The sequence below is a fragment of the Coregonus clupeaformis genome, chromosome 5 (genome assembly GCF_020615455.1).
Source record: "Coregonus clupeaformis isolate EN_2021a chromosome 5, ASM2061545v1, whole genome shotgun sequence".
NCBI lineage: Eukaryota > Metazoa > Chordata > Actinopteri > Salmoniformes > Salmonidae > Coregonus > Coregonus clupeaformis.
Genome location: NC_059196.1, coordinates 35313845 through 35341735, shown reverse-complemented (window position 1 = coordinate 35341735; position 27891 = coordinate 35313845). Strand labels below are relative to the sequence as shown.

The window sequence follows — 27891 nt, the reverse complement described above, 5'->3', positions numbered from 1 at the left end:
AATTGACCAGCTATAAGCACAATGACCAGACAGCTATGTTTAGTGTTCAGTCCATTGACGAATTGCTATAGCCTATAGAAATATATGCCTAATAATACGTTTAAAGCGTTATAAGGTAGGAAAAAACCTGCACTACAGACGCAAGAACAACGATTGGTTGAATAGGCCCAATGTGTCTTTTCACCAATGGCAAGGAAGATAGTAGGCGTGACTATGAAATGTTTACGATTGACGTTTTTCTTAATAAACCAAGAAGAAGTAGGTTACTCGGATATTAATGCTAAACGAAAGTAGAAACCGTGGGATTTTATCGCCAGGACCAGTAAAACGCAATCATTGAAAACTAGCCTATCACAGATGTCAAGGTAATATGTTACAGAACTGCGTCATATGGGGATGATTCGCCTATTAATGTGAAAGCGTTCAGGTTCTCAAAATATTCTACATTTGATCAGACGACATATGTTGAAATGACGTTAACCTACTTTGCTTATTATTGTTGGTGGCCAGAAATAGCCATTCAATTCGATATCATCCACATATCACACTATCCTTATTTTATGGACGTTTGGTTTAGGTTGCTAGAATAGACGCAATGACTGTGTAGAGTAGCACGCAAAGTGACCACGCCCCAGGGTCTGTTCTAGAGTGCGCAACGTTACAGAACGTTCAGAAATGAATCATGTTGGGGAGACCGGGGGCAATTGTGATTTTTTGGTGTGTGTGTTTTACTCTATTTCACAGGGTCCACTTGAACTAGGCCTGTCATTTCCTTATATAAGACACTTCCATCCATAGCCGCGGGAAGTAGGGGTGCTGAAGCAGCCCCCGATAAATCGAAAAATAAACTCACTGAACTTCTATATCATTAATATTTATAAATTAGCACATTATCTAGCCTAGGCAGCCGATGTGCAGATCTAGCCTGGTGCAGATCTAGCGCCCACTTGGCATCCTAGGCTACATATTATCATAGATACATTTAATGGTTTTGCAAAAATATATAGGTATTTCTGTACATAACCAATATTTACAGTTACTCTCCTGTTTCTGCATGACCATTTTGTACCTTTTCAAAACATCTTGAGTAGTCTGATAGTGCCCAGAATATATTGTTTGCAATTTACTTGGCATTCTACCCCTGGAGGTACTTGGCCTATCCACAGAGGGTACTTGAGAAGACTCATGAGACCACAGGCTAACTGGTCAAATGCACATTAGGAGGTACTTAATAGGTACTCTGAACAGAGCAAAATGTACTTGGTGGTACAGTAACTGAAAAAGGTTGGGAAACCACTGCATTAGGACAACTTGGCAACACAATGGTAGGGATTAGCTGAGCTGGGCTTGGGTCATTGATAATTAATTGTCTCAACGCAGCCTTATAATGCTGTGAAAGGATCCAGGAACCCAAATGATTTGGGTGGATCCTTCTTTTAAAACAAGCTTTGTTTCCAGAAGGTTTCAAAATTGTCAATAAATGTACCCACAGAGCTGCAGTAGTCTCGTAGCTAGTTATGGAGGGCCAAAAGTCTGCTGAACCGTTCATTGCCACGATTTAGGGAGGGCAGAGGGCCAGCTATTATGGGGCGTTTGTTGGTGTCAAGTAGTGACCCAATCAGTTCTTTGAAATCCATCTTCAGCTGTTCTGCGCTGCCTTTCATAATGTCATTGAATCCCACATGAACTATGATAGACTCAATATCCTGATGCTGGTTTAAAATGTTTGGGAGCAGCTTATTGATGTCCTGTACTCGTGCTCCTGGATAGCACATCGTTTTTGCTCCAGGGACTGAGACATTTTTCACCATTGAACTGCCCAATACAACGGCTGGAAAAGGTCATGGAGAAATCCGGCCATTCCTACCCCTCACACAATTTGTTTAACCTTTCACGGGCCCACGAGAAGCAGGATAGCATACGCCCGCTGCTCCCGGCGATAGGTCTAGACCTACCACAGCAGTCAGTGCCCCATCAGATCCAGAGAGAGGGAAAGGAGCTGAACTCGACGTTGAAGCCGCCGCTGGAGTCAGCATAGTTGGAGTCAGCACCGCCGTCGCAGACACAGGCAATCCCAGCGATGAAGGCACAGGTGGGCACCAGTGCAGAGAAGCTATTCCTTATGTCAATCTGCTCCGAACCTCTCGCAGTCACCCCCGTCCGCTTAGCAGCATGCCACTGCCTTCGGTTCCAACGACTTGTGACATGGGACCAGCGCTGATTGGAACATTCTTCTTGCTGTTCTCCGTCTACTTCACTACAGGATGGAGAATGGAGACGACTTCCTTGGCAGGCAAGTTCCAGGTAGCACAGGCCATTCGGATAGGGACAGATGACAAGGCAGGGAAACATCCATCAGGCCCCAGCGGCATCCAGCCATTGGAGTTGAGAACAAGAAAGTTCTGGGAAGACCAAAATTGTATTACTGTACAAAGCAATATTCTTTATCAACAACCTGCAGTTATGGTGCATGACCTACCAGGGCTTGATACTGCGACCAAAACAGTTGTATTTGCGACCGTTTGACTCGGCAGTGCGACACACATTTTGAATTGGTCGCAAGGCTGCCAGTGAAAAATGTGCCTGGTCACATTCGTTTTTTAGTTCACAATTTGCTTTTCAATGTTTTATTAAAATGAAATTATTTATTCAAACAGTAATGTGCAATTGACCAACAAATAAACCAACTTTCTGAAGAGGCAACAACAGCACTAGAATGCACCTGTCCACATACAGGGCTGCCAGGGGGAGGTTAAACACTCCTGGCCAGTCCATCATTCCTGTCAGTGGCCCGCTTGTGCCAGTCATTTATTGTTGTTGTAACTATGCTATTTTTAATCTATCCTATATAATTGATCAAAATACAGATGGATTCCCAAAGCTGTTTGTTCATTATGTTGTTTATTAATCACACGTGCGCTGCACACAAACAGTGCCTTCGGAAAGTATTCAGACCCCTTGACTTTTTCCACAATTTGTTATGTTACAGCCTTATTCTAAAATGTATTCAATTGTTGTTGTTTTTTACCCCCTCATCAATCTATATACAATACCCCATAATGACGAAACAAAAACAGGTTTTTAGAAATCTATATATAAAAAATAAAAAATAATAAAACATTTACATCAGTATTCAGACCCTTTACTCAGTACTTTGTTGAAGCACCTTTGGCCGCCCGGCCAAACTGAGCAATCGGGGGAGAAGGGCCTTGGTCAGGGAGGTGACTGTGAGAGATGTTATTATTTTTATAATTGATGGGATGACTAACTTAGAAAGAATGCATTCTGGACTGTGCTAATGTAGGTTGTGACACCTGGCAAGCTGTGATTGATGTGAAGAGCTGTTTTAGAGGGTAAAGTGAGATAGGGATTTGTGTCTCCAAATGCTGGAATATACTGGTTCTTTGTGATCTGTGAACCTTCCTTGGACGTAGGAATGGTGTCTAAGGGAGCTGGCTCTCTTCTCACTATGACAGGTTGTTATGATATGGACATATGCCTGGTAACAGAGATGCATCAACGGATTGGCTGAGTAAGTTTAAACCATGCTCAAGTCTACTCTAATTGGTCAGCAGAGAGGTGGGAAACTCTCTGTCAGAGTATTTGAGTATTGAATCTGAAACAATGGATTAGTTCTCTGAAGTGCCCTGCGAGGTATTTCAAAGAGCCCGTATATACGAAACATCATATTTACCATTGAAGGTTTTTGCATTAATTAAAATAACTAGTATATCTTAGAAGTCGTGTTGACCTCTTTTGTTCGTAATGCCAGATTTGAATTGACGCAACTTTGACATGACCAAGAACCCGATGGTCACTCTGACAGAGCTCCAGAGTTCCTCTGTGGAGATGGGAGAGCCTTCCAGAAGGACAACCATCTCTGCAGTACTCCACCAATCAGGCCTTTATGGTAGAGTGGCCAGACGGAAGTTACAGCCCGCTTGGAGTTTGCCGAAAGGATATGTGGATCTGTGCCATTTACTTTGAACTGGACTGTGTTTACAGCTGTGGTCATGAGTAGATGCGCTTGTTTTGAGATCAAAGAAAAAGATGCATGTAGCCACGTGTGCACGTTTTGTTCATATCCTTTGCTAGTTAGTGAGTTATTAGCCCAGTTATATGTTGTATTTTTAAAAAGGGTAGCATAATTTGTCTGATTCTCTGTAATAATGGTTTGGGAATAATAATGCATGATATTTTGTAACGTGGTTTCTTGCATCAAACAACACAACAATGTTTTCAGTCGCCTCCTTGTCTGAAGGACAAGTGGATGAGCAGGTTAATGTCAAACCCTGCATATTTTTTTCCAACATTCTCATGGAATGTAGTCCTACATTGAACACCACACATTTGCTGCTACTGAAGGCTGAATGATATAACAGCTATTTCCATGTTAAAATGTTATGGGGTGCATTTTCTCCATTGTTTTTGATGGTAGGCCACTGGTAGGGCTACATTATTATCAAATAGCCACAGTAGCCTACTTGGCTACTGTTAAAACTGTAAGTTAAAATGGGTACAGCCTCAGCGTTCACAGTAAACGCTCTCAGTGGCAAAAACAATTGGAGGGAACATTGTTGTAGAGCCCTGCCAACATGGTTAGATAAACCTCTCAATGACTCTCCTCCTACAGTCAGTAGTTACATTCTGTGGCTGCCTTTATAAAACAATTTATCATAGACACTTGGCATATTACGATTAACTGTTTACTGTTGCACGGCAATTAACTTCATTAAATTAAGAGGCCGGTAAGAGGACAATGATATGACATCTGACTTCCCCATACAGGAGCCAAAATGGTGGACTCTTGTGGATTGGTAACTGTCAAGAATGAACCAGGTACGGTTTGAAAGCAGAAATGATTGTTTACCTCCGGTGTCTGTGTTTCTTCCTTCTCCCAGACATGAGTTCTCATCATTATGCTGTTTATATATTTTTATTAAAGAAATACTTCAGAACATTCCACCACATTTACAGTTGAAGTCGGAAGTTTACATACACTTAGGTTGGAGTCATTAAAACTTGTTTTTCAACCACTCCACAAATTTATTTTTAACAAACTATAGTTTTGGCAAGTCGGTTAGGACATTTTTTCCAACAATTGTTTACAGACAGATTATTTCACTTATAATTCACTGTAACACAATTCCAGTGGGTCAGAAGTTTACATACACTAAGTTGACTGTGCCTATAAACAGCTTGGAAAATTCCAGAAAATGATGTCATGGCTTTAGAAGCTTCTGATAGGCTAATTGACATAATTTGAGTCAATTGGAGATGTACCTGTGGATATATTTCAAGGCCTACCTTCAAACTCAGTGCCTCTTTGCTTGACATCATGTGGAAAATCAAAAGAAAACCTCCACAAATCTGGTTCATCCTTGGGAGCAACTTCCAAACGCCTGAAGGTACCACGTTCATCTGTACAAACAATAGTATGCAAGTATAAACACCTACGTTTTGCAACCGCACATTGGGACAAAGATCGTACTTTTTGGAGAAATGTCCTCTGGTCTGATGAAACAAAAATAGAACTGTTTGGCCATAATGACCATCGTTATGTTTGGAGGAAAAAGGGGGTAGCTTGCAAGCCGAAGAACACCATCCCAACCGTGAAGCACGGGGGTGGCAGCATCATGCTGTGGGGGTGCTTTACTGCAGGAGGGACTGGTGCACTTCACAAAATAGATGGCATCATGAAGAATGAAAATTATGTGGATATATTGAAGCAACATCTCAAGACATCAGTTAGGAAGTTAAAGCTTGGTCGCAAATGGGTGTTCCAAATGGACAATGACCCCAAGCATACTTCCAAAGTTGTGGCAAAATGGCTTAAGGACAACAAAGTCAAGGTATTGGAGTGGCCATCACAAAGCCCTGACCTCAATCCCATAGAAAATGTGTGGGCAGAACTGAAAAAGCGTGTGCGAGCAAGTAGGCCTACAAACCTGACTCAGTTACACCAGCTCTGTCAGGAGGAATGGGCCAAAATTCACCCAACTTATTGTGGGAAGCTGGTGGAAGGCTACCCGAAACGTTTGACCCAAGTTAAACAATTTAAAGGCAATGCTACCAAATACTAATTGAGTGTATGTAAACTTCTGACCAAATGAAAGAAATAAAAGCTGAAATAAATCATTCTCTCTACTATTATTCTGACATTTCACATTCTTAAAATAAAGTGGTGATCCTATCTGACCTAAAACAGGGAATTTTTACTAGGATTAAATGTCAGGAATTGTGAAAAACTGAGTTTAAATGTATTTGGCTAAGGTGTATGTAAACTTCCGACTTCAACTGTATATTGTTTTTCACTAATGTCAGCTTCCTGCCTCCTGTTTGTCTCCGGGCCTCTAGAGGTCATCTGTGTTCCCCTCTGCCTTAGTTCTTCCTCGTGTGTCCTTATTAGCTTTATCCAGGTCACCTGTGCCTTGTTTCCCCTAGAGTATTTTAGCTGTGTTTTTTCCCCTTGTTCCTCACTTGGTCTTTGAGTCCTGGCTATGTGTCTCCTGCTGTGTCCCACAGAGTCTTTCCGAGTAAGCTTTTCTAAGTTATCTTTATTTTGTTTTTCTCCCCTCGTGGAGTTATTTTGTTTTGTCCTCCTGTTTTGTTTACTGTACCTCTGTTAGTATACCTCTTTCTGAGAAGAACTTTTGTTGGATTATTTTTGAAGTGCAAAGAAATACCTTTTTTTATATTAAATCTACTTTGCCTGGAGTATTGCCTTGAGTGTTTCGTTTGGGTCCTACTATACCTCCTCTGTGGCTTAGGGGTAGAACACCCAACTCTCCACATCTGAGACCTGAGTTCAAGCCCAGCTTGTGACAGAAAGACCAAGTCAATCATGGACTCAGAAACACTCAGTTCCAAGGACCTGTTGGCGGTGATCGCTCGACATGAGGCATCTTTCCAGCGCCATGAAGCCGTTCTCAGCCGACAGGAGGAGCTGATGGCTAGTCATTCTCAACTCCTGGCCGAGATGATGAGTTCCCTCCGCCAGCTCTTTGAACGCCTCCCTGGTCCTTCCCCTTACTCCAGGTCACCCCCCAGTGACGACAGGCCTTCTCCATTGGCGGAGCCCCGACTACCACCTCCCAAGCCCTTTTCTGGGGATCCAAGCTCTTGCCAGGGTTTCCTCACCCAATGCTCCCTCACCTTCGAGCTCCAACCCTCAAGTTTTCCCACAGACCGTTCCAAGATTGCCTACATCATTACCCTTCTTTCAGACAAGGCGCTCTCCTGGGCCTCTGCGGTGTGGCAGTCCCAGGAGGCCTGTTGTGACTCCTACGCTGCATTTGTAGAAGAGTTCAAGCGGGTGTTCGATCATCCTGTCAGTGGGCGGGAAGCTTCCAAGCGCCTACTGTCTCTCCGTCAGGGTCCCCAAAACACGGCAGATTTTGCCATTGAATTCCGGACCATAGCAGCAAGGAGCGGATGGAATGATGAAGCGCTGAGGGTCTGTTTTCAGGGAGGGTTATCTGAGCCCCTTCAGGATGAGTTAGCTACCCGAGAACCAGCTGGGGATCTCGAGTCCCTCATAGCCTTGGCCATCCGCCTGGACAATCGTCTAAGAGAGCGGAGAACGGCTCGCCGCCAGGTGTCTCAGTCCCAAGTTCCTCTGAGCAGCTCTGTTTCTCCTGTTTGGGCTCCGTCATTCAGAGCTTCCCCGGCTCCTGAACTGCTCCAGGATTCCCCGGAGAACATGCAGTTAGGCCGTTCCAGGCTTTCTCCCAACGAAAGGGAACGTCGCATGAGGGAGCGTCGGTGCCTCTACTGCGGGGTTGTCGGCCACTTCCGCTCCACTTGCCCCGAGCTTTCGGGAAACGCCTGTCCCCGCCTAGCTACAGGAGGGCTGTGATGGGGAAAATTAGAGCTCCTCCTACTAACTCTGTCTTAGCTATTCCAGCCACACTGTCCTGGAAGGGCCACCAGCATCGGGTCCAGGCTATGATCGATTCCGGTGCTGCAGGTGATTTCCTGGATTTAACCTTGGCTAAGGAACTTAAGATCCCTACCCAACTACTTCCTCAACCCCAGGCAGTTACAGCCTTAGATGGCAGACCTCTGGAACCAGGAAAGGTTACAGAGGCGACTCAGTCCCTGCGACTTACCATCTTTCAACACCAGCAGGAGGAGACCTTCTATCTCATTGACTCCCCCGAGTATCCTATTATCCTGGGTCACCCTTGGCTATGCAGACATAATCCCCAGATCGACTGGCCTACTGGCACCATTCTAAGCTGGGGTCCCACTTGCCAACTCACCTGCATGCTTCAGAGTCCCTCAGCCCCTAGTACCCAGTTTCAAGAGTCTGTTGACGTCTCCCGAGTCCCCAGTGTTTACCATCGGTTCAAGGCAGTGTTCAGCAAGTCCCGGGCTACTTCCTTACCGCCTCACCGCACGTATGACTGTGCCATTGATCTACTCCCTGGTTGCTGCCCTCCTAGAGGTCGGATCTTTTCCTTATCCTCCCTCGAGCACTCAGCTATGGACACCTACATTAAGGAGTCCTTGGCAGCCGGCCTCATCTGTGCCTCTACTTCCCCGGCTGGGGCGGGCTTCTTTTTTGTTGAAAAGAAAGACGGGGGTCTTAGGCCTTGTATTGATTACCGGGGACTCAACAAGATCACGGTTCGGAATCGATACCCCCTTCCTCTCATGGCCACTGCTTTTGAGCTGCTTCAAGGGGCTTCCATTTTTACTAAACTGGATCTCCGCAATGCTTACCATCTCGTGCGGATCCGGCCAGGTGACGAATGGAAGACGGCATTCAACACGCCCACGGGGCACTATGAATATCGGGTGATGCCGTTCGGGCTCACCAATGCCCCCCGCAGTATTCCAAGCCCTGATTAATGATGTTCTCCGGGATATGCTTAATCTGTTCGTCTTCGTGTACCTGGACGATATCCTCATCTTCTCGAGGTCACTGAAGGAGCATGAGGGGCATGTTAGCAGGGTTCTCCAGAGGCTCCTTGACAATCACCTCTACGTTAAACCTGAGAAGTGTGAATTTCATGTTTCCCAGACCCAGTTTCTCGGGTTTATTGTCACTCCCGGCCACCTAGAGATGGATCCCAAGAAGGTCAAAGCGGTCCACAGCTGGCCCACACCTGCCACGGTCAAGGAGGTTCAACGGTTCATTGGCTTTTCTAACTTCTATCGGAAGTTCATTAAGAATTTCAGCTCTGTGGTAGCCCCCTTGACGACGCTTACCAAGGGAGGAGGGACCAAGATTCACTGGGGTCCGGAAGCAGCAGGGGCCTTCGAGGATCTCAAGCGCCGCTTCACTTCTGCTCCGATTCTGGTGATCCCTGACCCAGAAAGACCTTTCGTGGTGGAGGTGGACGCCTCAGAGGTGGGGGGTGGGAGCCGTCCTGTCACAGAGGGGTGAGGATGGGAGATTACACCCTTGTGCCTTCATGTCTCGCCGCCTGTCTGAGGCCGAGCGCAACTACCACGTGGGGGATCGAGAGTTGCTTGCGGTAAAACTGGCCTTGGAAGAGTGGCGCCATTGGCTTGAGGGGGCTCAGCATCCTTTCCAGGTTCTCACAGACCACAAGAACCTGGAGTATCTCCAACAGGCAAAGCGGATGAACCCTCGGCAAGCACGATGGTCCCTTTTCTTTAATCGATTCCAGTTTCTCCTGTCTTACAGACCTGGCACCAAGAACGTCAAGCCGGATGCCCTGTCTCGAGCCTATTCTCCCGAGATACAAGAGAAGCCCTTGGCATCGATTATTCCGAGGTCTAGGATCGTCGCACCTCTTCAGTGGGAACTAGAAAGAGGGGTACGAGAGGCCCTTGTCCATGAGCCCGATCCAGGCGGTGGTCCTGCCGGACGCCTGTACGTTCCTCTCTCTGTTCGGGCCCGTCTTGCAGTGGGGTCATGAGTCGCCCTTGACATGCCATCCGGGTAGTGCTCGCACACTGGAATTCCTCCAGCGGCGGTTTTGGTGGCCGTCCATCAAGAAGGACGTGCAGGTCTATGTTGAGGCCTGCCCTGTGTGCAACCAGGGAAAGTCGACACGTCAGCGACCCCAGGGACTGCTCCATCCCTTACCTGTTCCTCGCAGGCCATGGTCACACCTTTCTCTGGACTTTGTTACGGGACTTCCTCCATCCCAGGGCAACACAGTCGTCCTAGTGGTTGTAGACCGGTTCTCTAAGGCTGCCCGGTTTATTCCCCTGCCCAAGCTGCCCTCGGCCAAGGAGACTGCTGAGCTCCTCATGAACCATGTCTTCCGGATATTTGGAATTCCCCTGGACGTTGTCTCCGACCGAGGTCCCCAATTCTCGTCCCGGTTTTGGGGGCCTTCTGCAGGCTTATTGGGCCACAGCCAGCCTATCGTCTGGGTTCCATCCAGAGTCTAATGGCCAAACGGAACGGATTAATCAGGATCTGGAGACCACCCTGCGGTGTATGGCGGCCAGTAATCCCACGTCTTGGGCCACCTATATCATTTGGGCGGAATATGCCCACAACACCCTCCAGTCCTCAGCCACCGGATTGTCCCCCTTCGAATGCCAGTTCGGATACACCCCTCCATTATTTCCAGAGGAAGAGGCGCAAGTTGGTGTTCCCTCGGCCCAGCGCTTTGTCCAACGCTGTAGGCGGACCTGGAAGAAGGCCAGGCGTACCCTCCTTCGGACCTCCCAGAGATACCAAAGTCAGGCTAATCGCCGCCGCCGGACGGCCCCTAGTTTCCGAGCTGGTCAGAGAGTTTGGTTGGCCACCAAGAACCTGCCCCTCCGGGTCGAATCCAAGAAGCTTTCCCAGAAATACATCGGCCCTTTCCGCATAGCAAGGAAAGTTAACCCTGTTTCTTATCGTTTGGTTCTCCCTCGCTCCCTTAGAATTAACCCCACTTTCCATGTTTCACTACTAAAACCTGTCTTGTCTTCTCCCTTTGCCCCCCCACGCAGACCCCCGCCACCTCCCAGGATCATTGACGGCCAGCCAGCCTACACAGTGCGCCGGATACTGGACTCCCGGAGGGTCCAGAACTCTCTGCAGTATCTGGTGGACTGGGAGGGCTACGGGCCAGAGGAGCGCTCCTGGGTTCCAGCCAAGGACATCCTGGACCCAGGTTTGATCCGAGAGTTTCGCACCCTGAGGCCAGGGTGTTCTGGAAGGAACGTCAGGAGTCGTTCCTAGAGGAGGGGGTCCTGTCAGCTTCCTGCCTCCTGTTTGTCTCCGGGCCTCTAGAGGTCATCTGTGTTCCCCTCTGCCTTAGTTCTTCCTCGTGTGTCCTTATTAGCTTTATCCAGGTCACCTGTGCCTTGTTTCCCCTAGAGTATTTTAGCTGTGTTTTTTCCCCTTGTTCCTCACTTGGTCTTTGAGTCCTGGCTATGTGTCTCCTGCTGTGTCCCACAGAGTCTTTCCGAGTAAGCTTTTCTAAGTTATCTTTATTTTGTTTTTCTCCCTCGTGGAGTTATTTTGTTTTGTCCTCCTGTTTTGTTTACTGTACCTCTGTTAGTATACCTCTTTCTGAGAAGAACTTTTGTTGGATTATTTTTGAAGTGCAAAGAAATACCTTTTTTTATATTAAATCTACTTTGCCTGGAGTATTGCCTTGAGTGTTTCGTTTGGGTCCTACTATACCTCCTCTGTGGCTTAGGGGTAGAACACCCAACTCTCCACATCTGAGACCTGAGTTCAAGCCCAGCTTGTGACAACTAAATTAAACATTTCCATGAGATGAGCGTTAAATCACATTTACTATCTCCAAGTGGTTCCCAAACATTGTCATCGTAAGTTTTCTCTCCTCCATCTATCTCTCTCTCCCTCCATACCTCCCTCTCTCAGTGCCTCTGAAGAGTATTGCTGTGGAGGTGAGTGTGCAGGGGCATGTGGCCACTGTGAGCTCCACTCTGCAGTATGAGAACCAGGAGAAAAGCCCTCTGGAGGCCATCTTTGTTTTCCCTCTACCAGGAGAGGCTGCTGTCTGCAGGTTCAGCGCCAAGATAGGACAGACTGAGGTGGTGGCTGAGGTTCAGGAGAAACAGAAGGTGAGGAGAGATGACAAGTCAACATCGAGACAAATGCAACTGTAGACATTTTTTAAGACATTTTCTGAGATCTACAAAAGTAAAATTTATAGCAGGATTTGGGTTAATTTCATGTTAATACCAATCAATAACATGTTAGTTCAAATGTTGTTACTAGTGTAGTTACAGTGTTATTACACAGGTTTAAGAGCAACTTGGTGTTAAGTGTTACCGGCCGACTAACCTGGCCCCATTTCCATCATGGCCACCTAATAATCCCCTTCATTCCTAATTGGCATATATCACTCCTCTCCACCATGCGATCTGATGTGTGGTGAGCGTTCTGTTACAAAATGGTTGCTGTGCATCACCCAGGTGGGTGCCACACATTGATGGTTGATGAGGGGAGTTTCCCCATTACAATGTAAACTGCTTTGAGTACCTCAGTTGGTAGAAAGGCGCTATATAAATCCAATCCATTACTTATTATTATCACTTATTGGTTAACCAGCAGCTCTCTGCTCTCAGTATTAGATTTTGACCCTATAAAACTGGTTCTCCATCCACTGCTTTGTCAAATCCTACTCTCTGTCAAACCCCATTGACCTGACTAGTGTCAGTCAGACAGCACCCTACCCTGGATGTATGCTACTGTACTATGCTGTGTCTCAGGTTGATGATGCGTCCCTGTCTTCCTCTGTCCCCCCTCAGGCGCAGGAGCAGTATGATGATGCATTGAGCTCGGGACAGCAAGCCTTCCTATTGGAGGAGAGTGATGAGAGCCCGGACGTGTTCAAGCTGAGTGTGGGTAGTCTGCCTCCAGGAGAGAAGGCCTCTGTCAGCCTGGACTATGTGACAGAGCTGGCTGTACAGGCTGACGACAGCCTGAGGCTCTGCCTGCCTGCCGTGCTCAACCCCCGCTACCAACCCCAGGGTAAGAACATGGACACCTGTATAGAGAGACACAAACCAGTAATACATCATAGGGCAGTGCAAAACAAAGTAAAAACCTTGTGGGCAGTGGTCTTCAGTCCTGCTCTTTGAGACCCACATTGGATGGTGCAGGCTTTAGTTCCAGTCCAGTTTTAATACACCTGAGTGAATGAATCAAGGTCTTGGTGAGTTGGTGAGTTGAAAGGTGGTAGTGCTGGGCTGGAACAAAAACATGCTAATTTGTTGGTCTCTCTCTCTCTCTCTCTCTCCTCTCTCTCCTTCTTTCTTCTGTCTCTCTCTCTCCCTCTTCCTCTCTCCCTGACCCTGTCTCTCTCCCTCACCCCATCTCTCTCTCTCTTCCTTTCTCCCTCACCCCATCTCTCTCTCTCTAAGGGACAGACAGTGGTAGTGATGGCAGTGCCCAGGTGTCCTCAGTTCCCGCTGGTTCTGTGCCCTACAGTCTGTCCCTCAGTGCCCGCGTGTCGTCCCCTCATCCCATCTCTAGAGTAGAGTCCAACTGTCCCCTGGACCCACTCAACTACCTCAACACAGAGAAAACCCAAGCCACGGTACTGTGTGTGTCTGTCTGTTTGTGTTCATATGCATGTGGAAGTGTGTTTCTTTACGTACATATGAATGTGTGTGTGTACGGTATGTCTGTGTGTGTGTACAGTATGTCTGTCTGTGTATGTCTGTGTGTGTGTGTGTGTGTGTGTACAGAATGTATGTGTGTGTGTGTGTGTGTGTGTGTGTACAGTATGTCTGTGTGCTTGCACTCTCACTAGCATCATGAACCATCAGAATCCTTCATAGTTGTTAAATTCCCTCTGACTGCTCTGTCTTCATGTGAATGTTGTTCTAACTGCAGGTCAGTCTGGCTGCAGGTCATCAGTTTGACCGGGACGTTGAGCTGTTGTTGTATTACCAAGACACCCATCAGCCTACTGCTATAGTAGAGGCAGGACAGGCTTCTGCCAAGCCAGGTGAGTGGGTGGTGGGTGTACTCTGTTGTAGATTGGTGTATATGAGATTAATGAGTAGTCTAGTCTACTACCTTCATCCATGTTTACAGAGAGTGACATGGTGAGACAGATGGAGAGGTGTCCTGTAGAAATGGAGAAAGACTGTTGGACCTTTCTTCTTTCTTACTGTTGTTTCTTTCTTTTCTCTCTCCCCTCCCTCCCCCAGGCTCTCTGATGGGTGACCCAGTGGTCATGCTGAGCCTGTACCCAGAGTTCCCCAAGGATGTGATGTCATCGCTGACCTCACATGGGGAGTTCCTGTTCGTGGTGGATCGCTCTGGCAGCATGGGATGCCCCATGCACAATGGGTCTGGGGCACAGGACCGTATTGGCAGTGCCAGGGTAGAAATACACACACACACACAATCCTATTCTAGTAAATGAACAGCTCAATCTACACAGCATTCACCAAGAGATAGTTTGGAGTGAAATCCAGGACACAGTGGTTACTCTGTACTAGTTCTTTAAGACTGTCCTATAAAGTTTATTGAGGAGTAAAGACACTTGTTGGATTTCTCTCTTGCAGGATACTCTGCTGCTCTTGCTGAAAAGCCTGCCAATGGGTTGCTACTTCAACATCATCGGCTTTGGGTCCAGTTATAAGTCCTTCTTTCCGTGAGTGTTCTCTCCTTCCAACCCCCGTCTCAATCAGTTCAAGTTGTTTCTAAACACATTTAGCAATGTCGTTCTAGGGTTTTATCATGTATGTTGCACCAAGTAATCCGTATTCAAAGATAAACAGTGAAATTGTGTGACAGTTAATGTTTACATCTAATCATTTGCAGCAGGTAGGTTAAAGATGAAAATGTCCATGGCTTCGGTCTGTAATATGTAGTGGTGATGACCCTTTGACCTTGTGTGTCTATCTGGACGTCAGTAAGAGTGTGGAGTACAGCCAGAAGACTATGGATGAGGCTCTACAGAAGATGAAGGGAATGAGTGCTGACCTGGGAGGTACAGAGATCCTCCAGCCTTTAAAACATATCTACAGCCAGCCCTGCCTCCCCGACCAGCCCAGACAGGTAACTTACACACCTTACATACACAACCACTCCCATAGAGAAATGTCTGTACTTTCTGTAACGATGGTTCCATTGAAACAGAACCTCATGCCTTGCTTTACTGTGGGTTATACAATGACATTAGGGATGATCTTTTTCGTCAGCTGTCCAGCCAAAATGCTAATTTTAACAATTTAGCTGAAAATAATAAATTGTGTGAAATGTTATTAGGTAACAATAATGTAAATGCCTCTGCTAAAGCCTGCCAACGTATCCTCCAACAGAGACGTTTCTTTATAAGTTCCTGAATGTCCTTTTATCTACTTTACTTAGTTTTGTTAATGCATACGTGTATAGATGACGTAATGTATAATAACTTTTACCAAAAATGTAGATGATGTGATGTATTATCGATGACGCGAAAGGAACAACTGTACCATGTTTGACTAGGTTTGTTTTTTAGTGTCTCAACTATCTGAGTGGTCCACAATGTGGTTTAAAAAAATCAGTCAGTTATTGTGGAGTGGCACTTTAATATTTGTTCTAACCTCTAATCACCTCATTCATTGGCCTTCTACATACCTTACACACTGAGATCCATACAGGTTCCTCCTGAAACACCTCAAACTCCTCCCACCTTTCCATGTGGAACACGCGGGAGGGATATGAACCTGGGTCTCCCACGGCAGCAACCATTTGTCTTAGTCCATGAGGACATTCCCGCCTGGGCCGAGTACAGACACTGGTTTTGAAGTTTGCAGGCGGGGTTACCTCATGACAAGACCATGACCAACTCATGTCCGCTACATTCACCCCCCTCACGAGAGCCAATGGCATGTTTAGTTACTGCGTTACAGCCAACCAATGGCATGTTTAGTTACAGAGTTACACCCAACCAAACAGTGTCTTTTGAGTGTGGTATTTGCAGTACCACGCCTGGCTTACTGGGACAGCAAATAGACCTGTGTTTTTTGGTTACTGGGGAAACATACTCAGTATACCTCAGGGCTGCACATACATTATTTAACGTTAACACATGATGAACATACCCTCTGTCATCCTCAGCTCTTCTTGTTCACTGATGGTGAGGTGAGAAACACCAAGGAAGTCCTGGATCTGGTGAAGACGAATGCTGGTTCTCACAGGTGGACCCACAAGCACTGTTTCCCCTATCATTACCTATTACCTATATATTTTATATTTGAGATTCTTCAAATAGCCACCTTTTGCCTTAATGACAGCTTTGCACACTCTTGCACTCTGGAATGCTTTTCCAACAGTCTTGAAGGAGTTCTCACATGCTGAGCACTTGTTGGCTGCTTTTCCTTCACTCTGCCGTCTGACTCATCTCAAACCATCTCAATTGGGTTGAGGTCGGGGGATTGTGGAGGCCAGGTCATCTGATGCAGCACTCCATCACTCTCTTTCTTGGTTAAATAGCCCTTACACAGCCTGGAGGTGTGTTGGGTCATTGTCCTGTTGAAAAACAATTGATAGTCCCAATAAGCCCAAACTAGATGGGATGGCGTATTGCTGCAGAATGCTGTGGTAGCCATGCTGGTTAAGTGTGCCTTGAATTCTAAATAAATCACAGACAGTGTCAGCAGAAAGCATCCCCACACCATAACACCTCCTCCTCCATGCTTTACGGTGGGAAATACACATGCGGAGATCAGCCGTTCACCCACACCGCGTCTCACAAAGACAAAAATCTCCAATTTGGACTCCAGACCAAAGGACAAATTTCCACCGGTCTAATGTCCATTGCTCGTGTTTCTTTGGCCAAACATTTCTCTTCTTCTTATTGGTGTCCTTTAGTAGTGGTTTCTTTGCAGCAATTCGACCATGAAGGTCTGATTCACACAGTCCCCTCTGAACAGTTGATGTTGAGATGTGTCTGTTACTTGAACTCTGTGAAGCATTTATTTGGGCTGCAATTTCTGAGGCTGGTAACTCTAATGAACTTATCCACTGCAGCAGAGGTAACTCTGGGTCTTCCATTCCTGTGGCAGTCCTCATGAGAGCCAGTTTCATCATAGAGCTTGATGTTTTTTTACGACTGCACTTGAAGAAACTTTCAAAGTTCTTGAAATGTTCCGTATTGACTGACCTTCATGTCTTAAAGTAATTGAGCTGTTCTTGCCATAATATGGACTTGGTCTTTTACCAAATAGGGCTATCTTCTGTATACCCCCCCACCTTTTCACAACACAACTGATTGGATCAAACGTATTAAGAAGTAAAGAAATTCCACAAATTAACTTTTAAGAAGGCACACCTGTTAATTCAAATGCATTCCATGTGACTACCTCATGAAGCTGGTTGAGAGAATGCCAAGAGTGTGCAAATCTGTCATCAAGGCAAAGGGTGGCTATTTGAAGAATCTCAAATATAAAATATGTTTTGATTTGTTTAACACTTTTTGGTTACTACATGATTCCATATGTGTTATTTCATAGTTGTGATGTCTTCACTATTATTCTACAATGTAGAAAATAGTAAAAATAAAGAAAAACCGTTGAATGAGTAGGTGTTTCCAAACTTTTGACTGGTAGTGTATATCAACAATGCTCTAACCACTGGTCTATTTGACTCAAAAGATTCATTGTAAAACCCAATCTAAAGTAAACCTACCCAACCTGTCTGTGAGCAGCAGTGTGGGAGAGTTATGTAGGTTAGGGTTTTTTCACCCCTGTGAGAAAATGAAAGCTTTTGTATTGATGATTCTTCCTGTACAGTTATGTTTTAATTCAGTCAGCCCACAAGCACAAGAAAATGATACAAGTGATAGGGATTTGGTTGATAGCCTTATTTTAGTATTTGACAACAACCACAACAATAATACTGTTTCCTGGGTGTGTCCCTGCCAGGTGCTTCTCCTTTGGGATTGGGGAGGGGGCCAGCACTGCTCTCATCTCTGGGGTGGCCAAACAGGCCGGAGGGCATGCACAGTTTATCACAGGACAGGACAGGATGCAGCCCAAAGTAAGAGAGCTTATTAGTGTGTGTGTGTGTGTGTCTGTAAAGAGAGGGCTGTATTGGTTACAAACATTTTCATCACCTCCATTATTCTCTCTATTGCTTTTTCTCTTTCCTTTTTATTTCCTTTTTTTACTCTGCCCCTCCTTCACTCTCCTCCCTCAGGTGATGCAGTCCCTCCGGTTTGCCCTGCAGCCTGCTGTGGTGGACATCTCAGTCAAGTGGAATGTCCCAAAGGAGGTGTCTGTCACCCCTCTATCTCCACCAATAAGAGTGCTCTTCCAGGGTCAAAGGGCACTTCTGTATGCCCAGCTCACTGGGGAGGTGAGGGCACTGCCTTCTACTGTTATGAGTGTTAATATTGTTGAACATACAGTGTGTCAATGTTCAAAGGACACTGGGAAGGTCATAACTTATTTGCAAGACAACAATTTTTTGGGTCACGGTCCATGTCTTTAACTCAACCCTGTATTTCCTTGTTTTCTCTTTCTCTCATTCTGTCTGTTTGTCTGTCTGTCTTTCTTTCTCTCTCTCCTTCTCTCCCTCTCTCAGAGCTCGGGGGACACAGAGGGCTCGGTGACAGTGAAGTACAGCCTGGCTGAGCAGCCTGTTGAGAATCAGCTGAGCTTCAGTCTCAAACCTGCAGAGGACACTGGGTAAAAACAACACTGTTTACACTGTGCAGGCCTTGGTCAGATGCATTAAGGGAATGTGCCACTATTTACAGGCAAGACTGCCATGACGTTCCATTAACAGAAACTGTCCCAGCACTTCTAATGCATTTCAGTTATGTTATATGATTTGATACATTTAATACTGTAGGTACCCCCAACTTATCATCAACCCTCCTCTCCCCCACTCTACCAACTTAATCTCTCTAACCCTCCTCCCACCTTCAATCCCTCTCTCTCTCTCTCTCTCTCTCTCTCTCTCTCTCTCTCTCTCTCTCTCTCTCTCTCTCTCTCTCCTTTTTCCCACTTCTTCTTCTCTCTGTCCCTCCTCTCCAGACTGACCGTCCACAGGCTGGGGGCTCGAACCCTGATCCGATCCCTGGAGGTGGAAGAGAGGGAGCAGGATGGGGAGAAGGAGGGAGTGAAAGAGAAGGTGGTAGAGCTCAGCGTCCAATCAGGAGTGAGCAGTGCCTTTACTGCCTTCATCGCTGTCCACAAAGGAGATGGAGAGGCCCTGCAAGGACAGCTGCTACGCAGACAAGTCCCCACGCCGAGTGAGTGTGTGTGTTACAGAGAGGCTGTGCAAGGAAATTATTTTATGCATATATGTAAACCGCGCTAAATAAGTGGTAACCACGAGCTGTGGTGTCGCAAACTGTGCCCTCTGCACGTGTAAGACGGAGTCGTCATTGTTTAGTCATTAATGTGTTCTGTGCGTGTACCTTTGTTTGTAACCCAGTGACCTGTGTTTTTTCCTTCTTTCTCAGTGTTGTATCACAGCCCCATGCCCATGATATTGGTGTGTAGTATGGCTCATTTCAGCCCCATGCCCATAATGATGGGATGTGGAATGGCTCTGTCCAGCCCCGAGCCCATAATGTCGGGGAGTAGTATGAATATGTTAATGGATGTCCAAGCTGATATGTATACCCCAGGCGAAGGGTTAACGTTCAGCGAAAAGAGTACGCTTGAAGGTCAGCACCAAGTCTATTTGGTTAAGAAACAAGTTGCATGTTTTAAGTTCATGACTCTATTTCAATATGCTTACATATCACTATTATGAGTTAATATTAATACTGTTCATTTGTATTAAGATAGTGATCTTATGGGTTCATGTTTAAAGTCTGCATGTTTTGATGAAACTACATGTTTTATTAATTTCATTGTCAATTCAAATAATAATTAAATTTGACAATGTGGAATTGACACATTTCATAACTTTGATCATTTTCACATTTCATAGCTTTTACAGAAATGTTGGAAACAAAATAATTGTTAATGTTGAATTATACTGAACAAAAATATAAACGCAACATGCAACAATTTAATTGATTTCACAGAGTTACAGTTCATATGAGGAAATCAGTCAATTGAAATACATTAATTAGGCCCTAATCTATGGATTTCACATGACTGTGAATATAGATATGCATCTGTTGGTCACAGATACCTTAAAGAAAATGGGCCTCATGATCTCATCATGATATTCAAATAACAATTGTGTTGGTTGTCCGTAGCGTATGCCTGCCCATACCATAACCCCACCACCACCATGGGGCACTCTGTTCACAACGTTGACATCAGCAAACCGCTCGCCCACACAACGCCATACACATGGTCTGCAGGTTGTGAGGCCAGTTGGACGTACTGCTAAATTCTCTAAAACTACGTTGGCGCCGGCTTATGGTAGAGAAATGAACATTCATTCTCTGGCAACAGCTCTGGTGGTCATTCCTGCAGTCAGCATGATAATTGCATGCTCCCTCAAAACTTGAGACATCTGTGGCATTGTGTGGTATGACAAAACTGCACATTTTAGAGTGGCCTTTTATTGTCCCAAGCACAAGGTTCACCTGTGTAATGATAATGCTGTTTAATCAGCTTCTTGATATGGCACACCTGTCAAGTGGATGGATTATCTTGGCAAAGGGGAAATGGGAATGTACGGCACTAACATAACCAATTTACATTGGGTTTCAGGTTTGGATGCTTTAGAAGTATTAGACTGTGACAAAGACTGTTACGAAGGTCATTTTAAGAGTTAATGTCTGTGTTAACCTAATTCCAAATACATGCTAATTGTTACTATTTTTATTGTGACTTTAATACTCAAGCACAGCTCAAGGATTTTACTGCAACGGTTAGGGTTCGGGTTGTAAGCATTTTGATCATTTGTAACCATTTCTGACCATTATGTTGTCCCATCCCATCAGACTTTGACTCTCCAGCCCCAACCTCTAAGCCTGCGAGGGACCCTCTCCTCCAGCTGATCTCCCTTCAGAAGGCCTCTGGTTCCTGGGGCCTGGAGGCAGCGTTGGCTGAGGTGCTGGGGAAGACTGAGGAGGAGGTGGCCAAGCCAAAGCCTGCACAGGTAGGTCCACAGAGTTCAACTGACACTGTGATATGGCATTTCCACAGGCAGCAAGATGAACCGAAAATATTGCAGATGAGCATGCTGCAAGATGATGCACTCACACAGAGTATCTGCATGTGTGTTCTATAGAAAGACCATCAGCTCTGGACAAAGGCATGATGACCATTGAACTGAATCTCCCCAAAATACCCATGTCTCAGCGTCCTTATCTTCTGCCTCTTTCCTCTCTCTCTCTCTCTCTCTCTCTGTCTCTCTCTCTCTCCATCTGTCTTTCTCTTGCTCTCTCTCCATCTCTCTCTCTCTCTCTCTCAGGTGGACCATGAGGTGTGGGCCACGGTTCTAGCCCTGGTATGGCTCTATGGTTTCAAGATGGAGGCTCAGGAGGAATGGCAGTTTCTGGCCATGAAGGCAGCATCATGGATCCAGGCTCAGAAAGGTAGCTATAGTTTACTCTCATAGTCCTGGCATCTAAACTCTTGTCCTTCATCTGCCCTGATTGGAAATACGTTGTTTAGGTGAAAGCAATTTCCTAGTAGGGATCCAATGACAAATATATTTGTTTTTTTGAATATAATCATTCACAATACAATGTTGGTGGTATTTTGTCTTCAAACAAGTGTTGAAGATACATTTTGCCCATCCTTGCCACCATGATACCACAGTATAATGATACCTGTTCTGGTGATGTTGTGTGTTTCAGTGGCCAGTGTGTCCGAGTGTGTCCAGGCTGGAAATAACCTTCTGGGTTGCCAGGTGCAGAAAGACACCCTGGGGCTCTGAGAGGTTCACCCTGCCTGTCCTCTCTCTGTGCCCCATGCGCCTGCTACTCTACCTGGGGTCAGATACACACGCTTCCCTGCCTGCTTTTAGTCACCTGCTTCAAGCAACCTGTGGAGCTAGCAACTGTACCGGTCTGAACAAGCCTAATTATCAACCTCTTACCTATAATAGTCTACTGTAATTTACTGTTAGCACACTTATGTATCTCATTGTCAAATCAAATCAATTTTATTTGTCACATGCACCGAATACAACAGGTGTAGACCTTACAGTGAAATGCTTACTTACAAGCCCTTAACCAACAATGCAGTTTAACGAAATAATACATTAAAAAAAAAAAAAAAAATTAAAGAGCAGCAGTAAAATAACAATAGCGAGGCTATATACAGGGGGTACCGGTACCAAGTCAATGTGCGGGGTTCACCGGTTAGTCGAGGTAATTGAGGTAATATGTACATGTAGGTAGAGTTATTAAAGTGACAATGCATAGATAATAAACAGGGAATAGCAGCAGCGTAAGGGGGGGGATTGGGCATTTGATTTGATGTACAGGGGTCTTATAGCTTGGGGGTAGAAGCTGTTTAGAAGCCTCTTGTATTGGTTGTTATTAACATATCAATATTAATCTATGTGTTACATATACAGCTATACTTGTTAGACTTTGTTTTGGTTATCAATTCCATATAGGCTACTGGGAACAATGTGTCTATAGTACTTGTCATCACTAACCAAAATGATTGCCTTAATTTCTCAAAATGCTTGGTAAAATGGCTTCCCACTGGGCACAGATGTCAATTCAATGTCAATGAAATGACGTGTAAACAACGTTGATGCAACCAGTGTGCGCCCAGTGGGTTATTATTGTACGTATCCATTATCCACGTATATGGGGCCAAATGCATGCAGGAAGGAGTTGTGGACAATATGGGAAGCCAGATGTGTGCCTATCCCAGTGCCTTTACTGTGTGATCATGTAACACTGTGTCTCTGTATTCATGTAAGTCCTCATATACCACTGCACTTGATAAAAATCGATCATAATCTACATCTTTATTGGTCATTGTATCTATTTCATTAATGACTCCACTCTGTTCCTTCTGCATGAAACCTACAGCAGGAGTTGCCAACCCCTACTGGAGAGCCACTGGGTGTGCCGGCTTTTGTTCAAGCCCTAAAAAGTACTACTTAAGTAGTTTTTGGGTATCTGTACTTTACTTTACTATTTATATTTTTGGACAACTTTTACTTTTACTTTACTGCGTTCCTAATGAAAATCATGTACTTTTTTCCCTGACACCCAGACGTAGTAGTTACATTTTGAATGCTTAGCAGGACAGGAAAATGGTGCGATTCACACACTTATCAAGAGAACATCCCTGGTCATCTCTACTGCCTCTGATCTGGCAGACTAATTAAACATAAATTCTTTGCTTGTAAATTATGTCTTAGTTTTGGAGCGTGCCCTGGCTATCCTTAAAAATATATATATATATAGTGCAGTGTGATTTGCTTAATATAAGGAATTTGAAATGATTTATACTTTTACTTTTGATACTTAAGTATATTTTAGCAATTACATTTACTTTTGATACTTAAGTATGTGTAAAACCACATACTTTTACTCAAGTAGTACTTTACTGGGTGACTTTCACTTTTACTTGAGTCATTTTCTATTAAGGTATCTTTACTCAAGTACTTTTTCCGCCACTGTTGAACACACCTGATTAATAGGGTCCACGAGGAGTGTTAGGTACCTCCTTATGAGGAAGAGTAGGCTAGAAGACCGCCCACACACAGACACTCTTTATTTAACTAGGCAAGTCAGTTAAGAACAAATTCTTATTTACAATGACGGCCTACACCAGCCAAACCCAGACGACGCTGGGCCAATTGTACCCCGCCCTATGGGACTCCCAATCACGGCCGGTTGTGATACAGCCTGGAATAGAACCAGGGGGTCTGTAATGATGCCTCAAGTACTGAGATGCAGTGCCTTAGACCGCTGCGCCACTCGAGATCAACCCCACACGCCACTCTTCTACGCTGCTTCAACAGTGTCCAGACCCCTTTGCAACTCACTTATTCTCTAAAAGCCTTTGAGTTTTTTCTGCTTTAGTGAGAGAGAACCCTAACGTTTTATTAAGCCTAATATGGTCAGCTGAATGTCGTAACACCGTACTTCAATCTGACAGGAGATATCCAATGAATTGACCAGCTATAAGCACAATGACCAGACAGCTATGTTTAGTGTTCAGTCCATTGACGAATTGCTATAGCCTATAGAAATATATGCCTAATAATACGTTTAAAGCGTTATAAGGTAGAAAAAAACCTGCACTACAGACGCAAGAACAACGATTGGTTGAATAGGCCCAATGTGTCTTTTCACCAATGGCAAGTAAGATAGTAGGCGTGTCTATGAAATGTTTACGATTGACGTTTTTCGTAATAAACCAAGAAGAAGTAGGTTACTCGGATATTAATGCTAAACGAAAGTAGAAGCCGTGGGATTTTATCGGCAGGACCAGTAAAACGCAATCATTGAAAACTAGCCTATCACAGATGTCAAGGTAATATGTTACAGAACTGCGTCATATGGGGATGATTCGCCTATTAATGTGAAAGCGTTCAGGTTCTCAAAATATTCTACATTTGATCAGACGACATATGTTGAAATGACGTTAACCTATTTTGCTTATTATTGTTGGTGGCCAGAAATAGCCATTCAATTCGATATCATCCACATATCACACTATCCTTATTTTATGGACGTTTGGTTTAGGTTGCTAGAATAGACGCAATGACTGTGTAGAGTAGCACGCAAAGTGACCACGCCCCAGGGTCTGTTCTAGAGTGCGCAACGTTACAGAACGTTCAGAAATGAATCATGTTGGGGAGACCGGGGGCAATTGTGATTTTTTTGGTGTGTGTTTTACTCTATTTCACAGGGTCCACTTGAACTAGGCCTGTCATTTCCTTATATAAGACACTTCCATCCATAGCCGCGGGAAGTAGGGGTGCTGAAGCAGCCCCTGATGAATCGAAAAATAAACTCACTGAACTTCTATATCATTAATATTTATAAATTAACACATTATCTAGCCTAGGCAGCCGATGTGCAGATCTAGCCTAGTGCAGATCTAGCACCCACTTGGCATCCTAGGCTACATATTATCATAGATACATTTAATGGTTTTGCAAATATATATAGGTATTTCTGTACATAACCAATATTTACAGTTACTCTCCTGTTTCTGCATGACCATTTTGTACCTTTTCAAAACATCTTGAGTAGTCGGATGGTGCCCAGAATATATTGTTTGCAATTTACTTGGCATTCTACCCCTGGAGGTACTTGGCCTATCCACAGAGGGTACTTGAGAAGACTCATGAGACCATAGGCTAACTGGTCAAATGCACATTAGGAGGTACTTAAGAGGTACTCTGAACAGAGCAAAATGTACTTGGTGGTACAGTAACTGAAAAAGGTTGGGAAACCACTGCATTATGACAACTTGGCAACACAATGGTAGGGATTAGCCTCCTGAGTGGCGCAGTGGTCTAAGGCACTGCATCGCAGTGCTAACTGTGCCACTAGAGATCCTGGTTCGAATCCAGGCTCTGTCGCAGCCGGCCGTGACCGGGAGACTCATGGGCGGCGCACAATTGGCCCAGGGTAGGGGAGGGAATGGCCGGCAGGGATGTAGCTCAGTTGATAGAGCATGGCGTTTGCAACGCCAGGGTTGTGGGTTCGATTCCCACGGGGGGCCAGTATAAAAAAAAATTATTCACTGGATAAGAGCGTCCGCTAAATGACTAAAATGTAAAATGTAATGTAAATGATTAGCTGAGCTGGGCTTGGGTCATTGATAAGTAATTGTCTCAACGCAGCCTTATAATGCTGTGAAAGGATCCAGGAACCCAAATGATTTGGGTGGATCCTTCTTATAAAACAAGCTTTGTTTCCAGAAGGTTTCAAAATTGTCAATAAATGTACCCACAGAGCTGCAGTAGTCTCGTAGCTAGTTATGGAGGGCCAAAAGTCTGCTGAACCGTTCATTGCCACGATTTAGGGAGGGCAGAGGGCCAGCTATTATGGGGCGTTTGTTGGTGTCAAGTAGTGACCCAATCAGTTCTTTGAAATCCATCTTCAGCTGTTCTGCGCTGCCCTTCATAATGTCATTGAATCCCACATGAACTATGATAGACTCAATATCCTGATGCTGGTTTAAAATGTTTGGGAGCAGCTTATTGATGTCCTGTACTCGTGCTCCTGGATAGCACATCGTTTTTGCTCCAGGGACTGAGACATTTTTCACCATTGAACTGCCCAATAAAACGGCTGGAAAAGGTAATGGAGAAATCCGGCCATTCCTACCCCTCACACAATTTGTTTAACCTTTCACGGGCCCACGAGAAGCAGGATAGCATACGCCCGCTGCTCCCGGCGATAGGTCTAGACCTACCACAGCAGTCAGTGCCCCATCAGATCCAGAGAGAGGGAAAGGAGCTGAACTCGACGACGAAGCCGCTGCTGGAGTCAGCGTAGTTGGAGTCAGCACCGCCGTCGCAGACACAGGCAATCCCAGCGATGAAGGCACAGGTGGGCACCAGTGCAGCGAAGCTATTCCTTATGTCAATCTGCTCCGAACCTCTCGCAGTCACCCCCGTCCGCTTAGCAGCATGCCACTGCCTTCGGTTCCAACGACTTGTGACATGGGACCAGCGCTGATTGGAACATTCTTCTTGCTGTTCTCCGTCTACTTCACTACAGGATGGAGAATGGAGACGACTTCCTTGGCAGGCAAGTTCCAGGTAGCACAGGCCATTCGGATAGGGACAGATGACAAGGCAGGGAAACATCCATCAGGCCCCAGCGGCATCCAGCCATTGGAGTTGAGAACAAGAAAGTTCTGGGAAGACCAAAATTGTATTACTGTACAAAGCAATATTCTTTATCAACAACCTGCAGTTATGGTGCATGACCTACCAGGGCTTGATACTGCGACCAAAACAGTTGTATTTGCGACCGTTTGACTTGGCAGTGAGACACACATTTTGAATTGGTCGCAAGGGTGCCAGTGAAAAATGTGCCTGGTCACATTCGTTTTTTAGTTCACAATTTGCTTTTCAATGTTTTATTAAAATGAAATTATTTATTCAAACAGTAATGTGCAATTGACCAACAAATAAACCAACTTTCTGAAGAGGCAACAACAGCACTAGAATGCACCTGTCCACATACAGGGCTGCCCGGGGGAGGTTAAACACTCCTGGCCAGTCCATCATTCCTGTCAGTGGCCCACTTGTGTCAGTCATTTATTGTTGTTGTAACTATGCTATTTTTAATCTAGCCTATATAATTGATCAAAATACAGATGGATTCCCAAAGCTGTTTGTTCATTATGTTGTTTATTAATCACACGTGCGCTGCACACATACAGTGCCTTCGGAAAGTATTCAGACCCCTTGACTTTTTCCACAATTTGTTATGTTACAGCCTTATTCTAAAATGTATTCAATTGTTGTTGTTTTTTACCCCCTCATCAATCTATATACAATACCCCATAATGACGAAGCAAAAACAGGTTTTTAGAAATCTATATATAAAAAAACAAAAAATAATAAAACATTTACATCAGTATTCAGACCCTTTACTCAGTACTTTGTTGAAGCACCTTTGGCCGCCCGGCCAAACTGAGCAATCGGGGGAGAAGGGCCTTGGTCAGGGAGGTGACTGTGAGAGATTTATTATTTTTATAATTGATGGGATGACTAACTTAGAAAGAATGCATTCTGGACTGTGCTAATGTAGGTTGTGACACCTGGCAAGCTGTGATTGATGTGAAGAGCTGTTTTAGAGGGTAAAGTGAGATAGGGATTTGTGTCTCCAAATGCTGGAATATACTGGTTCTTTGTGATCTGTGAACCTTCCTTGGACGTAGGAATGGTGTCTAAGGGAGCTGGCTCTTCTCACTATGACAGGTTGTTATGATATGGACATATGCCTGGTAACAGAGATGCATCAACGGATTGGCTGAGTAAGTTTAAACCACGCTCAAGTCTACTCTAATTGGTCAGCAGAGAGGTGGGAAACTCTCTGTCAGAGTATTTGAGTATTGAATCTGAAACAATGGATT

The 27891-nt window shown here is 45.1% G+C and overlaps 1 protein-coding gene and 1 pseudogene across 2 annotated transcripts; both read left to right on the top strand.

The window, feature by feature from the left end:
- Positions 1 to 221: 221 nt before the first annotated feature.
- On the top strand, positions 222 to 22036 carry LOC123484183 (von Willebrand factor A domain-containing protein 5A-like). 2 transcript variants are annotated; one of them, XM_045214230.1, is made up of 18 exons: positions 222 to 365; positions 4789 to 4839; positions 11810 to 12012; positions 12703 to 12925; positions 13324 to 13493; positions 13793 to 13907; positions 14113 to 14288; positions 14473 to 14561; positions 14824 to 14968; positions 16013 to 16092; positions 17818 to 17932; positions 18092 to 18250; positions 18479 to 18582; positions 18934 to 19151; positions 19365 to 19571; positions 20811 to 20968; positions 21284 to 21407; positions 21672 to 22036. In XM_045214230.1, exons 2-18 carry the CDS (start codon positions 4797 to 4799, stop codon positions 21749 to 21751), a joined length of 2409 nt encoding a protein of 802 aa, XP_045070165.1. In that variant the 5' UTR covers positions 222 to 365; positions 4789 to 4796; the 3' UTR covers positions 21752 to 22036. The 2 variants fall into 2 exon arrangements, with proteins under 2 accessions (XP_045070165.1, XP_045070159.1); XM_045214224.1 differs by having other exon boundaries at positions 13318 to 13493.
- A 2180-nt stretch (positions 22037 to 24216) lies between these two features.
- The window catches only part of LOC121567005, a 34747-nt pseudogene continuing 31072 nt past the window's right edge, over positions 24217 to 27891 (top strand).

Bases quoted from the DNA above. Each gene is read 5' to 3' on its own strand.
- LOC123484183 (XM_045214224.1), top strand. From the start codon at position 4,797: ATGGTGGACTCTTGTGGATTGGTAACTGTCAAGAATGAACCAG. The intron at 13,908-14,112 runs GTGAGTGGGTGG...TCCCTCCCCCAG, and splicing joins ACAGGCTTCTGCCAAGCCAG to GCTCTCTGATGGGTGACCCA. The intron at 19,152-19,364 runs GTGAGTGTGTGT...CTTCTTTCTCAG, and splicing joins CAGACAAGTCCCCACGCCGA to TGTTGTATCACAGCCCCATG.